We start from the raw sequence: 15,525 nt of genomic DNA on the forward strand, positions 1-15,525 counted from the left end.
TGTTATTATTAAAAATGGCAAGCTCTGCTTTTCCTGAGCGGGAGGAGCTCAGACAATGCCATCTCGTGGCCACAACTCCAGCACGTTCCCAGCTGCGCCGGGATAGAGCTGAGCACGGAATCCCAGCCTAGGCTGAGTTAGGATGAACCTAAAGCCCAGCCCATCCCACCCCTGCCCTGGCAGGGACACCTCTCACTGTCCCAGAGTGCTCCAAACCCGGTCCAGCCTGGCCTTGGGCAATCCAGGGGAGCCACAGCTCCTCTGGGAATTCCATCCCACCTTCCCAGGGAGGAATTCCTTCCCAAAATCCCATCCAACCCTGCCCTCAAGGCTGTTCCCCCATCCTGTCACTTCATCTTTGCTCCCCACAAGCAGAGATGTGCACAGACCCCTGTGCTCCCCACACAGATGTGCACAGACCCCTCTGCTCCTCACACAGATGTGCACAGACCCCTGTGCTCCCCACACAGATGTGCACAGACCCCTCTGCTCCTCACACAGATGTGCACAGACCCCTGTGCTCCCCACACAGATGTGCACAGACCCCTGTGCTCCTCACACAGATGTGCACAGACCCCTGTGCTCCCCACACAGATGTGCACAGACCCCTCTGCTCCTCACACAGATGTGCACAGACCCCTGTGCTCCTCACACAGATGTGCACAGATCCCTGTGCTCCTCACACAGATGTGCACAGACCCCTGTGCTCCCCACACAGATGTGCACAGATCCCTGTGCTCCTCACACAGATGTGCACAGACCCCTCTGCTCCTCACACAGATGTGCACAGATCCCTGTGCTCCCCACACAGATGTGCACAGACCCCTGTGCTCCCCACACAGATGTGCACAGATCCCTGTGCTCCCCACACAGATGTGCACAGATCCCTGTGCTCCTCACACAGATGTGCACAGACCCCTGAGCTCCCCACACAGATGTGCACAGACCCCTGTGCTCCCCACACAGATGTGCACAGATCCCTGTGCTCCTCACACAGATGTGCACAGACCCCTGTGCTCCCCACACAGATGTGCACAGACCCCTGAGCTCCCCACACAGATGTGCACAGACCCCTGTGCTCCCCACACAGATGTGCACAGACCCCTCTGCTCCTCACACAGATGTGCACAGACCCCTGTGCTCCTCACACAGATGTGCACAGACCCCTCTGCTCCCCACACAGATGTGCACAGACCCCTGTGCTCCCCACACAGATGTGCACAGACCCCTGTGCTCCCCACACAGATGTGCACAGATCCCTGTGCTCCCCACACAGATGTGCACAGATCCCTGTGCTCCTCACACAGATGTGCACAGACCCCTGTGCTCCCCACACAGATGTGCACAGATCCCTGTGCTCCTCACACAGATGTGCACAGACCCCTGTGCTCCTCACACAGAACAGATGTGCACAGACCCCTCTGCTCCTCACACAGATGTGCACAGACCCCTGTGCTCCCCACACAGATGTGCACAGATCCCTGTGCTCCTCACACAGATGTGCACAGACCCCTGTGCTCCCCATCTTTGCTCCCCACACAGGCAGCATCTGAGTGTGAAGACCTTGAGAATCTTGGGGCAGCTTCTCAGGAGTGAAGAGCCAGGCCAGGGTTCCTGCCCTGCATCTTCTCCCTCCTGAGCAGTGCTCAGCAGTGCCTGTGCTTACCAAAGCCTGCCCCAAATCCTCTAAAGGCTGAGCTCCCCTGTTCGAGGAGAGCCAGTGGAGGATGTAACTCCACCTCCACTCACCTGTCCTGTCTCCTTGCACAAACAGCAGCCCAGGCTCCCAAAGCTGGCAGGAGAGCTCACAAGGAGCACCAACCCCACTGAGGGAGCCCCTGGCACCTCCAGCTCAGCTCTTACTGCTACAGGGGCTCCCAAATTCCCCTCCCAGACCCTCAGGGCACACCAACAACCCAAATCTCCTCAGTGCCAGCACCAGGTGAGTTCAGTGGATGCAATGCACCTGTGCCAGGCTTGCCAGCTGCCCTGCACTGCTTAAAGCATTAAATCTGTCTTTAAACATCCCTCTCCAAAGCTGGAGGAGGAGATCAGAGTCTCTGGGTAGCTGTGGGGTCACAGTGACACAAGGAGAGCTTGGGGAAAAGCCAAGGAATGAAGCATCAGCAGGAGCTGGGAGTGCTCTGAGATGGAGGGAGCTGCTGACCAAGGGCAACTTTATCTGAGCCTTATCCTGAAATTCTGAATTCCTCCAGGACTAATCCTCCTCATCTGGCTGCCTTAAGAGTGTGTATTTTTGTGTGTGATCTGCTGACAGCAGCACCAACACTCCAGCTCATGGGAGGGGTGCTGGAATTTGTCTGCCCTTCCCCCCCCCCCCCCACAAAAATGCCAGAAACAAAAACATCACAAAGGTGTCAGGTTGTGTGTGAGAGACCTGGGGAGGGCTGAGGGTGAGAGGAGAAGGGCTGGGAGGTGCTTTAACTGCACACAGCTGTGCACACTGAAGCTCCAGCTGGTGCCTTGGGCTTTGGGAGCACCTTTGGGTGCTTCCCTTTGGCTCCCAGGGCTCTGACCTGGCTGCTGGCTAGTGGCTTTTGTCAGCTTCTAAAAACCACAGTCCCCGTTTCTCAGGGGACCCCAGGAAGCTGTTTCAGCGCCCTGTGGAAGCTCCCCACGCTCCCAGTGTCATTCCCACCATGAAATGATCTCTGCACAGGGATTCCTGCCTGCTGCAGACCCCTCAGAGCCCCTGGCTGTGTCTCCAGGGCTGGAACAGCCCAGCTGGGACTGGCAGCGCTGCTCTCTCCTGGTGCCCTGGGCTGGCAGATTCCTCTGCCCGGACCGAGTGCCTTCTCCATCTCTCTTGTGCAACTCGAGGCTGACACTCAGTGGCCAGGAGGATTTTTTCCCTTCCCTGGACTGCTGTAATTTTTCAAAGATTCGAGCAACAAGAATCCCAGCCTTGCTTTACGTTAGGGACAGAACAACCCTGTAAATCCCACAAAGGAGATTCCCCTTCCCCTAAAAAAGATAAATTAATTGTTTTTCACTTCTTTCTATCTGCCTTTTGTACCCCCTAGATTTTTAATGTAAGGTCCCAACTGAGAGTGCCTTGTTTGTACCACACGCACCCTGGGGCCTGCCCAGCTCTCTGGCTGTGCTGGGATGAAAAGAGCAGTGAAAGGGCAAAATATTTTTGTGGAAGTGTTCTTGGATGAAAAAGGATAGAGTAACGACAAACAGGCTGGAGTTCTTCCATGGTGAAGGAGTTTAATTGCTAGCTCTGCTCACCAACTGATCTGTCCCAGCACTCAATCCTCAGGAAGGAACCTCTGGGAAGAAGAGATGCCAGGGAGCAGCCCCAGCAGGGCTGGAGCAGCTCAGGAGAGGCCTGATTCACACAAAGTTATCATTGTGGCAGTAGGTGAGGGCCAAATATTGAAGGACATCAAGCTTGAGGCACGATCCAAGATTGAATTGGGGTCCTTCAAAAACAAGGAAATAAAACAATTACCCTGAGACAGACTAGGTGCTGCTAAGGGCTCTGGGTCAAGTCCTCAGTCAGCTCTGAGCTGAAGGACAGAGGTGCTTAGAAACACCCTTTTTATTGCCTGGGCACTTCAGGGGAGCTCAGTGTGGGCCAAAACAATCTGAGCCCAAAATAAAGCCCCATTAAGCTGTAAGGGTTTGGGTTGGGTCGTTTATGGGGGCTGGGACCCCTCTCTGTTCCAGTCCATCATCTGCAAAGATGTCAAACCCTCTGTACAAGTGCTGAGGGCCCTGGTTCCTGTGGGTTTGAGGTGGAAGAGCAGCAATTGTGCATTGGTCATTCCCCAAGGGAACAAATGCCAGGTCACAGAGACAGAATTCCTCTGCTTGCACTCACCCTCAGCTTCATAGGCCACGAAAGTTGAGAGCCCTCTGCACATGGAGAAGATGTCTGGTCCGTAGGATTCCAGGTCACGAATGGTTCTCCTGATGAGGGTGAAGGAGATCTCCTTTGCAGGGGGTCTGGGGTGATTCTGGTTCTGAACATCAAACACCAGCATGCAGCAAGATCAGTGCCCTGCTCTGCTTCACTCCAGGCACACTCCTAGTTTTAGTTATAAACATTTTAACTGAGCTACAACATTGGCCAAAGATGCAAACCCTCCACTGGAAGCAACTGAACAAGGGCATTCCAATTTTCAAAAGTTTAAACTTACATTGTTGTAAAATTGATACAAATATCTGATTAATGGTGGGACAAACCTGGTCTTTAAAGTACCTGTTGCTTTTGGGAATAGCAAGGTCTCACTTGCATTAAGTACAACTTTCCAAGTAACTGTTCCTTTTTGATCTCACCCTGATGTCTGCAGCCAGCTGGGGAAGTCCATCGAAGCTGGGCATCTCTGTGCTGTTCATCAGGGAAATGTAGCAAGCTCTCTCTGGCAGCACTTTGGTTGCCATAAAACCCTGTAAAATAAAGTTATTGACCACTTGGAATTTCATCATTAATATTGGAATTTCATACCTATTAAAAAAGGTAAAAACCAGTTTTTACTGAATGTTTGAGCCAGTCTCTGAACAAGAGGCTGCACTCACTGTGTCATAGTTCCAGATGGTTTTCCAGTACTCATGGTTGGTCTGTTGCTCCACACTTGCCACCAGCCATCTCCTATTGATGGTCATAATTTGGTAGCCTCCACTAATGGAGATTTTCTTGCTTATTTCAGTCTGTTGGTGCTAGAAAAACAAATGAAAGAACACTTAGGCTTTCAAGGATTCTCTCCCCAAGGCTTTAGAAAAATGAAAGGTTCAAGGAGATCTCATGAAGCAGGGAACACAGAGCAGCACTGTGGAATTTTTCATTTGTACTCACGTGATCAGCAAGGGCTGGAGTCAGGACAAGTCCAAGAAGGACTGCAGTCAAAATCTGAAATGAAAATCAAATACAAAGTGTAACTGCAACTCTGGCTGACAAATCTGGTCATGAGAGTCCTCCTTCCCTTTTCCTAATCTGATGGTGAAGGGTCCTCCTTGGATCCTTTCTTTGCTTTCAGCCTGGGATTGCATCAGTGCCCCCAAAGGGAGGCACCTTGCTTTACCCCAGCGTGCTCAAAGTAGACACATTTCACACTTGTCCTTTCAAGAGCTGAACCTCAAGTTGTTTCTCAGAGCTGTGCAGGCACACACAGCTATTTCACAAGAGTGAGGAGAAAGCTTTTCCATTTCTTCTGCTCTGGCACTACAGGGAAGGGCTTGATGCACTAGTGCAGAGTGCCAAAGTTGTGCAAAAGCATTGACAAGAAGCCCTTCTGAGAGATAAAGGCCTGGGTTTGAATCAAAGCTTCAGTTCATAAGGAAGAAAAGCATGCATACTTACAGGGAGACCCATCCTGACTGCAGAGCTGATGCTGCTGCAGGCAGAATAAGTGATGTGAGCCTCCCACCTTTTATTTGTTTTCAGAATTAGGTGTGGAAGGGCTGAATGCTGCAGTAAAATTATTTCGTCGTTTGTTTCCCTGCTGCATGTCCCTGGTATTTATTTCCTGGTGTAAGTACTTGATAAATAGGGGGATTGTACTTTTGGAAATTTTGATCTGCTGGAATCTGATGATAATGAGGTAGGAATCTGTTGGTAGGAAAAAAAAAATAAATAGGTTTCATTGCCTCCTCCAGCAATGCCACGTGTATGATGTTTGTCCTGCTCAGGCACAACCCCAGTGCCAGAGTGGTGTGAACTGTTTTTGTGGTGCTCCTTGGAGCTTTTCTTCACGGTCCAATTTTGGGGATAGATTAAAGGAGGAAAGGATTTAGCTTTGTGGATTCCCAGCAGTGTTTCTGTCAATAAAGCATTGGCTGCAGTAGCCAGGTTTTGGGGGATTATTGCTCTTGGAGATCAGAGTAAAGGGGAGATGGTTTGTGGCCTCAGAGGGGAGGCTGGGAAGCCCATCTGGGAACCCCACAAGAGCCATCAGTGCTCTTGTGTCAGGCTTTACATTCAGGCTTTGCCCCAGCCTGGTTTCCATGACTGTACTGGCAGCTCTGAGAGTGGGAGTGACACTGCTTATATCAGGAATATTGGCTCCCTGACCCAGGCAGGGAACAAGGGACAATCACTCAGCCCTGACAGCCTTGGAACACCATCTACCTGGATCACAGCCTGAGTGGAACAGGACCATTGTTACCAGCTGGGACAGGCCAGGGTGGAAATCTCCTGGGAGTTAAGGACAATCCTCTCCTGATCCATGACCAGCAGAGCTCAGGGGGCCTTAGAGCTGCCCTGCACTGCAGTGGGCTCCTCGAGCTTCCCCTCTGGAGTGGGATGTGTCCTGCAGCTTGCAAAGCCTCAGCTCTGCAGGGCTCAAACTCTGACTGGGCTGGAATCCCCCACTCCTGGAGACTCAACCCTCACCCACTGAGAAATGCAAAGGCATCTGACCCCTTTCGGTGAACTCGAGGGGAATTTTTACCAGGCCCTTTTGCACACACAGACAGAGATGTAAACAGCTCTGGGCCTGTGTGGGTGCATGAGGAGTGATAAGGGTGTGAATGCTGTATCTAGAATCTGTATTCCAGTCTTTGTTGTAGGTGTAGGAAACACTATTGAATCACCTTGTAAATGAGTCAGTGTTTAAATGCTCTTAAACCCTTTGCACCCTCACCCTTTGCACCCCTGGACTCTGTGTATGCCATTCTGAAGCCATTTTAATTTGATTTTCCTTTGCAGGTTTCATCTATGCAGTAAGCAACAGACCAACCCCTGCCACTGAATTCTGTCAACTTCCACAAACTGATGTTGAAACCTGCTGCGAATTGATGTGTACTCTTGCTTTTGATGCATAATATCCCAAAGTTAAGTCTGAAAATGGGTTTTGGCAGGTGCCCTGTGTTCACAGAAGCCTGACGAGATTCCTGGGGAAGTGTTCTGATAAGAGGAGGCTTTGATACCTGCCTGACTGAATTCATGGCGTACAGGGAGGTGAGAGAAAAGTGGTCGTGGTAGGCTCAGTGTATTTAACAGCCATTTGTAAAGGAAAAACAATGATCATCAGAAGCAGAGCAGAGATTCCCAGTGAACGTGCAGAGATGCTTTGTGCCAGTGTGCACCATATCATGGACCAAGGGCAGATTTGAGTGTGCCAGAAACTGAGGGATGTGGCATGGTTGGTGCTGGTGCTAAAGGCAGATTTGTATTCACCTGGATAACCTGGGGCATCCTGCCATTTTCGTTAGAGAAAAGGAAATAACCTTGATTGCAAAGATTTGAGCAACAGGAATCCCAACCTTGCCTCATTTTAGGAACAGAACAACTCTGTAAATCCCACAAAGGAGACTCCCCTTTCCCTAGAAAAGGCAAAATCAGTGCTTTGCCCTTTTTTTCTGCTTTTTGTGCCACCTGAATCAAGATTCTTAATGTGAGGCATCTTTCCCTGAACAAGGAAGGAAGGTCCTAACTGTGAGTGCCTTGTGTGTACTATCCACACCCTGGGGCTTGCCCAGCTCCTTGTCTGTGTCCTGTGTTGAGAGCTGGCAGTCAAAAAAGCATTTGAAGGGCTCAAATGGGGCAGAAGGGAAACAATAAAAATATTTTTGTGGAGGGGTTCTTGGATGAAAAAGGGTAGAGTAATGAGTAACAAGCTGGAGTTAATACATAATGAAGGACTTTATTTGAAAGATGTGGTCACCAGTTGATCTGTGTCAGCATCCAAATCCCCAAGACCATCTCTAAAAGGAGATGTGAGGGAAGAATTGCACCAGGGTTTGCCTTGGGCAGCAGCTCAGATCCTCTGTTCTTGATTGAAGATAAGGTTTTCAGGAATTGACATTGCCACCACAATAACTCAGATCCACAAGTTTGAGGGCATCAAGAGAGATACATGATCCCTGAATCAGCTGGGGTCCTGTACAAACAACATCAGAAAAAGAAAAAAAAAAAAAAAAAAAGAGAGACACTGGCTTAGATGATTTTAAGTGCTCTGTGCATTCACTGACAGCCCTTAAACCTGGCACCTTGCACTTGCCTTTTCAGTCCCATGGAGCCCTTTCAGCTGCCAAAGCAACCCTAAAGCAAAGCAAGCAGTGAGTACGTGGAACTAGTGCTAAGCCAGAATGCAGCAGCTGGAGCCTGAGCTGAGAGTGTTTCCCAAAAGAGAGCTGGAGACCATCAGCTTGGAGAGGGCCTCAGAATACTTGGATGGGGCCTCAATTTTAACTCCTCTGAGTAAAAGCACTGCTTGACTATATTTCAAAAGAATATTGGATTTGACCTCAACACAAGAATCTCTGTGATAAAGAAACTGACAATGACCTGCTAGATTTATACACATCTTCTACAAGGATGCATGTTTGCTGCTTACTTTGTGTCAGTCTCAAGATGGAAGAGCAGCAATTGTGCCTTAGTCATGCCCCAGGAGAGAAAAAGGCCAGGTCAGTAACCCTCAGAATTGCCATGCTTGCACTCACTGTTAACTTCGGTAGCCATGTAGGTGGTGAGTCCACTGCACATAGCCATGATGTCTGCTCCATAGGAGTAGAGGTTGTTGACCAGTCCATTGGTGACAAAGGCAATCCTCTTGGTAGGTCTTCCAAGGCCAACCTGGTTCTAAACAACAAACACCAACATTCAGCAGCATCAGTGCCAGGAGCTGGTTCCTGCTAGGGCTGTTCCCAGCTCTGGAAGGATGGCTCGGGGCTGGGTGTTGGAGTCCCAACTGCCTTTAGGGACACCTTTCAATCCCTGGGAGACTGTGGCAGCACTGGCAAGCCTTGAAGGCAGCTCCAAAGGCAGATGGTTCCAAGGGAGCCAAGTGCAGGGAGCCTGAGGGGAGTGGCAGCACAAGGAAAGCGCTGAAGAGGAGAAGTGCGGCCGCTCTGTGGAGCCAGAGCTCCTTCCAAGGCATTTGCTCAGTGCCTGCCCTCGCCCCTCAGGGGCACCCGGGCTGCACAGCAATCCAAGCAACTGCTGACTTTCACTCTTACCCCGTTCTCTGAAGCATATCTGACGAGAGCATCAAAGGTGGGCATCTCATTTCTGTTCATGGTGGAAATGTAGCACGTTCTCTCTTGCACCAGTTTGGTTGCAATGACACCCTGTAAAAAAAACTTATTGAGCACTTGCAGTTTGGTTTTCCACCCAAAAAGACAGGATAGACTCTGACTAACAAGAGTAACAAATGCTGAGAGGTTCTACCCCTAATCTTGAACTCAGGATGGGGAGAATATAGAAACATGTCCCTGGGCCAGCTGTACCAAGAGCCAGGCTCCCAGTAAAGCTTTTGAAGGAGCCCCCTCCATGCCACTCACCGTGTTGTAGTTCCAGATGGTTTTCCAGGAGAACTGCTGGCTCCTTTGCTCGATAATCACCTCACGTGTTTGGCTGCTGAGAGTCATGTTTTGGAAAACACAGGCACCAGAGAAATGGCAGTTGTTCCCTGCCTGCTGAGACTGAAAAGCCAAGAGAAAGCAGATGTTTAGCCTTTGAAGGGAGACAGTGATGTCCCCAAAGCTCCTGAAAAATCCCTGCTACAATGGAAGAAGTGTTGCCCCCTGAGAAGTGCTGGCACTGCCCTCAGTCTTTTCCAAAGGACACAGAACCAAGGCTGTGGCACTGGGCAGAGGTCATAATAACTCTTTCTATTAATTCAGTGAATCATTGCTACAACTGACAGCTGCCATCTGCTGCCTTTAGAGGTTGATGCATGCTAGAGCACAGGCCAGAGGAAGTCCACACTTAAGGTCCTGAAGAGAAATCTCTGCTGACCCATTGCTCTCTTTCAGCATCTGCACTCTCAAGCAGGAAACACTCAAAAGAGGAGATGTCAGGCAAGAAGGGCGTCAGGGTTGGCTTTGAGCCCCCCAAACAGATTCAAGAAAGGTAAGGGCTAACGTTTTCTCACCTGTCCATTGCCATGGAAATTACCAGTGCAGTACTTCAGATCCACAGCTCTCAGGACATCGAGGGTAATGCACGATCCCAGATTCACCTGGGGTCCTGGGAAACCTGGAAAAGACAAAACCCTTGAGCTGAAGCCTAAGATATTGGCTGCCCTTCTACAGGAGGGTGGTGGTGTTGCTCAGAGAACACACAGGTTCTGAAGGATTGCTGCTCTGGGAATGTTTGAGCTTTACAAGAGACAGATTCTCTTGGAGTCCCAAAGAGCACCACCTCTGTGGCTCAGGCAGCAATGCTCACAAAGATCTGCTCTTGAACACCCTTGGGATTTCCTGGGCAGAAATCAGGGCTCTATTGCACTTTGTCCTGGGAGTCCCAATGGCTGGGCATTGCATGGTCAGGCTGCTGCCAGTCCATGGGCCCAGACTCATTAAGATTAGTGGAAAGGAGCTGTGAGGTTGGGTTTGGGTCCATTATGGGGGCTGTGACACCACCCTTTTCCAATCCTGATGTGCAAAGATGTTGAACCCTTTGTACAACTGCTGAAACCCTTGGTTTCTGCCTGACTCAAGGTGGAAGAGCAGCAATTGTGCATTGGTCATTCCCCAAGGGAAACAAATGCCAGGTCACTCAGAGACAGAATTCCTTTCCTTGCACTCACCATGAACTTCATAAGTCATGTAGGTGGTGAGTCCACTGCACATAGAGAAGACATCTGATCCATAAGACCTCAGGTTGTTCACGTATGCACTGGCAACAAAGGTGATTTTTTTGAAAGGTCCTCCAAAACCAATCTGATTCTAAACAAGAAATTACAGCATTCAGCAAGATAAGTGTCAGGAGCTGTTTCATGCTAGGCACATTCCCTAGGGGAAAGGCTGTGGAATAGGGAGATGCTCTCTCACACCCCAAAGGAAAAGGGAGTCTGGCCAAGAGCAGCTGCATCACCAAGCTCTGAGCTAGTCAATGCAGGTTCGTACTGAATAGTTCTTGAAGGACTTTGAGATCTTGGCATGCTAAGAGAATTAAGGCCCTTGAAGGGCTCCTCAGATAAAGCCTTTCCCCAGCAAGCTGCAGAGCTCAACCTCATCCTCAGAGAAAGAGAAGAGGAGGAAAGAAATAGTACAGCCCCCTTTCTTCTTTCAGCAAACCATTCCTCTGAAAAAATCCCACTAGTGATAAGAGAAAGAAAATCCTGCCACTTGTGACAACATCATCCTGTCCAGAAGGAAAAAGCACATGGAAAAATTGGCCAATGAACTCCAGGGGCAAGACTCTGCTACTCCTTGGGAACCTTACCCTGCTCTCCTCTGCCAGGCGGGCCAGGTTATCAAAGAGGGGCATCTCATTTCTGTTCATGGTGGAAATGTAGCAGGCGTTCTGCTGCGTGACTTTGGTTGCAATGATGCCCTGTGAAATGAAATTATTCAGCACTCACAGTTCAGTCTTTCAAGCCTTGGGATTGTAAAAACCCTTTGTTAAAACTGGAACGACTGCAGAAAGTTTCTACTTGAAATTTTGCACTCAAAATGGTCAGAATAAGGAAACAATTGCCATGCCTGGGCCAGCTATGCAGTAGCCCCCTCTGTGCCACTCACTGTGTTGTAGTTCCAGATGGTTTTCCAGGACCTGCTGAAGCTCCTTTGCTCAATGACAGCCACACGCCATTGCCAGTTGATGGACACAATTTGGGACTGGCCACCAATGATGACTTGAGTGTGGTTGAAGATGTTGCCCTGTGTGTTGTTGAAGATGCCACCTGGAATCTGCTGAGACTAAAAAGCCAAGGGAAAGTAGACATTTCACCTTTGAATAGAGACACTGATGTCCCCAAAGCTTCCAAAAAATCCCTGCTACAATGGAAGAAGTGCTGCCTCTAGAAGTGCTGGTACTGCCCTCAGTCTTTTCCAAAGGACCCAGAATCAAGGCTGTGGCAGTGGACAGAGGCCATAAGAATTCTTTCCAGCATTCAGTGAATCATTGCTGCATCTGACAGCTGCCATCTGGTGCCTTTAGAGGTTGATGTGTGCATCAGGACTGGCCACAGTTAATCCATGCTCAAAGTCCTGGACAGAACTGACCCATTGCTCTCTCTCAGCATCTGCACCCTCAAGAAGGAACCTCCCACAAAAGAAGATGCCAGGCTAGAAGGGCATCAGGGTTGGCTTTGGGCAGCAGCTCAGTTTCCTCCCCCATTGGTTCAAGAAAGGTAAGGGTCAGGTTTCCTCACTTGTCCATTGCCATTGCCAGTGCAGTACTTCAGATCCACGACTCTCAGGACATCCAGGGTAATGCATGATCCCAGATTGACTTGGACTCCTTGGAAAGCAAGAAAGGAAGAAACAAAACCCCATGAGCTGATTCCTAAGACCTTGGCTGCCATTTAAATCGTCAGTCAGCTCTGGTCTGAAGGACAGCTGGTGACACTTAGGGTGACACTTTTTACTGACTGGGCATTACAGGGGAGCTCAGTGTCAGCTGAAACCCTCTGGGCCCAAAATTAAGGCTCCTTAATCTTTCTGGAAAGGAGCTGTAAGGATTTCCTTTGGGTCATTTATGGGAGCTGTGACCCCACCCTGTTCCAGTCCTGATCTGCAAAGATGTTGAACCCTTTGTACAACTGCCGAGGCACCTGGTTTCTGCCTGACTCAAGGAGGAAGAAGAAGAGCAGCAATTGTGCATTGGTCATTCCCCAAGGCAAACAAATGCCAGGTCACTCAGAGACAGAACTCCTTTTTTTTGCACTCACCATGAACTTCATAAGTCATGTAGGTGGTGAGTCCACTGCACATAGAGAAGACATCTGATCCATAAGACCTCAGGTTGCTGACCAATCCATTGGTGACAAAGGTGATCTTCTTGGTAGGTCTTCCAAGACCAAACTGGTTCTAAAGAACAAATACCAGCATTCAGCAGGATCAGTACTGGGTTCTGGTTCCTGCTAGACATATTCCCTAGGGGAAAGGCTGTGGAATAGGGAGATGTTCTCTTGTACAACAAAGGAAAACAGAGTCTGGCCAAGAGCAGCTGCAACACCAAGGTCAGATCTGACCAACGCAGTTTGGTACTGAATAGTCTTTGAAGGACTTTGAGACCTTGCATGTCAAGAGCATTAAGGCCCTTGAAAGGCTTCTCAGAGAAAGGCTGTGGCAAGCAAACAGCACAGCTCAACATCCTCAGAGAAAGTGGAGATGAGGAAGGAATGGTGCAGATCCTTTCAAGTCTCAGCAAAGCATTCCTCTGAAAAATTCCAAAGCCCCAGTAGTGTTGAGAGAAAGAAACTTCCAGCCCCTTGTGACAACAGTCACCTGTCCAGAAGGAAAAAGCACATGACGAATCGGGCCAGTGAACTCCAGGCTCATGAATCTGCTGCACCTTGGGAACCTTACCCTGCTCTCTTGTGCCAGGCGAGCCAGGTTATCAAAGCGGGGCATCTGGCATTTCTGTTCATGGTGGAAATGTAGCAGGCGTTCTGCTGAGTGACTTTGGTTACAATGATGCCCTGTGAAATGAAAATATTAAGAAATCACTTGTCAGCCTTTCACACATTGGAATTGGAGTAAACCCTTTGTTAAAACAGAAACAAATTAATGTGCTCTTATCCCAAATTGTGCACTCAACTCGGCCAGAATAAGGAAAGAAGCTCTGGGACAGCTGTACCTGCATCTGTCTACAAGCCCCCTCTGTGCCACTCACCGTGTTGTAGTTCCAGATGGTTTTCCAGGACCCAATGCCAGCCCTTTTCTCAATGACAGCCACACGCCATTGCCTGTTGATGGTCACAACTTGGGACTGGCCACCAATGATGACTTGAGTGTGGTTGAAGATGCTGCCCTGTGTGTTGTTGAAGATGCCACCTGGAATCTGCTGAGACTAAAAAGCCAAGGGAAAAAGACATTTCATTTTTGAACAGAGACAGTGATGTCCCCAAAGCATCTGAAAAATCCCTGCTACAATGGAAGAAGTGCTGCACACGGGAAGTGCCATCCCTGCGCTCAGTCTTTTCCAAAGGACTGGCTGTGGCAGTGGGCAGAGTGTCTGATGACGACTGGCCACAGTTAATCCATGCTCAAAGTCCTGGACAGAACCCCGTCCTGACCCATTGCTCTCTCTCAGCATCTGCACCCTCAAGAAGGAACCTCCCACAAGAGAAGATGCCAGGCTAGAAGGGCATCAGGGTTGGCTTTGGGCAGCAGCTCAGTTTCCTCCCCCATTTGCTTCAAGAAAGGTAAGGGTCAGGTTTCCTCACTTGTCCATTGCCATTGCCAGTGCAGTACTTCAGATCCACGACTCTCAGGACATCCAGGGTAATGCATGATCCCAGATTGACTTGGACTCCTTGGAAAGCAAGAAAGGAAGAAACAAAACCCCATGAGCTACTGCCTAAGACCTTGGCTGCCAGTTAAATCGTCTGTCAGCTCTGGTCTGAAGGACAGCTGGTGACACTTAGGGTGACACTTTTTACTGACTGGGCATTACAGGGGAGCTCAGTGTCAGCTGAAACCCTCTGGGCCCAAAATTAAGGCTCCTTAATCTTTCTGGAAAGGAGCTGTAAGGGTTTCCTTTGGGTCATTTATGGGAGCTGTGACCCCACCCTGTTCCAGTCCTGATCTGCAAAGATGTTGAACCCTTTGTACAACTGCCGAGGCACCTGGTTTCTGCCTGACTCAAGGAGGAAGAAGAAGAGCAGCAATTGTGCATTGGTCATTTCCCAAGGCAAACAAATGCCAGGCCAGTTAGAGACAGAATTCCTTTTTTTTTGCACTCACCATGAACTTCATAAGTCATGTAGGTGGTGAGTCCACTGCACATAGAGAAGACATCTGATCCATAAGACCTCAGGTTGCTGACCAATCCATTGGTGACAAAGGTGATCTTCTTGGTAGGTCTTCCAAGACCAAACTGGTTCTAAAGAACAAATACCAGCATTCAGCAGGATCAGTACTGGGTTCTGGTTCCTGCTAGACATATTCCCTAGGGGAAAGGCTGTGGAATAGGGAGGTGCTCTCTTGTACAACAAAGGAAAACAGAGTCTGGCCATGAGCAGCAGCCATGCAAAGCTCTGAGCAGACCAATGCAGTTTGCTACTCAATAGTCTGTGTAGGACTTTTAGATCTTCTTCAGCATGTCTTGAGCATTAAGGCCCTTGAAGGGCTCCTCAGATAAAGCCTTTGCCCAGCAAGCTGCAGAGCTCAACATTCTATGAGAAAGAGAAGAGGAGGAAAGAAATGTTGCAGCCTCCTTTCTCCTTTCATTGCCTTTCAGCAAAGCTTGCCCACAAAAGTGTCAAACCCCACTAATGTTGAGAGAAAGAAAATCGTGCCACTTGTAACAGCATCATCCTGTCCAGAAGGAAAAAGCACATGAATAAAGAGATCAATGAACTCCAGGGTCCCAAAACTGCTACTCATCTGGAATCATACCCTGCTCTCTTCTGCCAGGTGGGCCAGGTTATTGAAGCTGGGCATCTCACTTCTCTTCATGATAGAAATGTAGCAGGTGTTCTGTTGTTTGACTTTGGTTGCAATGACACCCTGTGAAATAAAGGTATTGAGAACTCATACTTTAGTATTTCAAGCCTGAGATTTGGAGAAAACCCTATATTAAAACAGAAACAAATTCCGAGAGTTCTAACCCCAAACTGTGCACACTACATGGTCAGAATAAGGAAACAAGCACCATCC

General features: G+C 49.2%; 2 protein-coding genes across 2 annotated transcripts; both read right to left on the reverse strand.

Moving 5' to 3' along the window:
- Positions 1-3,360: 3,360 nt before the first annotated feature.
- Positions 3,361-5,019, reverse strand: GKN1 (gastrokine 1). The gene is given in 6 exon segments (XM_050982743.1): positions 3,361-3,449; positions 3,851-3,986; positions 4,309-4,419; positions 4,549-4,689; positions 4,826-4,893; positions 4,896-5,019. Coding segments are annotated over 6 exon segments (669 nt in total).
- A 2,742-nt stretch (positions 5,020-7,761) lies between these two features.
- Positions 7,762-15,324, reverse strand: LOC108964068 (uncharacterized). Its single transcript, XM_050982744.1, is given in 16 exon segments — positions 7,762-7,850; positions 8,413-8,551; positions 8,929-9,039; positions 9,253-9,393; positions 9,846-9,949; positions 10,503-10,641; positions 11,141-11,251; positions 11,440-11,616; positions 12,072-12,160; positions 12,591-12,729; positions 13,231-13,278; positions 13,281-13,343; positions 13,538-13,675; positions 14,091-14,236; positions 14,611-14,749; positions 15,265-15,324. Coding segments are annotated over 16 exon segments (1,833 nt in total).
- Positions 15,325-15,525: the final 201 nt, after the last annotated feature.

This window comes from Serinus canaria, chromosome 22 (genome assembly GCF_022539315.1).
Source record: "Serinus canaria isolate serCan28SL12 chromosome 22, serCan2020, whole genome shotgun sequence".
NCBI classification, from domain to species: Eukaryota; Metazoa; Chordata; class Aves; order Passeriformes; family Fringillidae; genus Serinus; species Serinus canaria.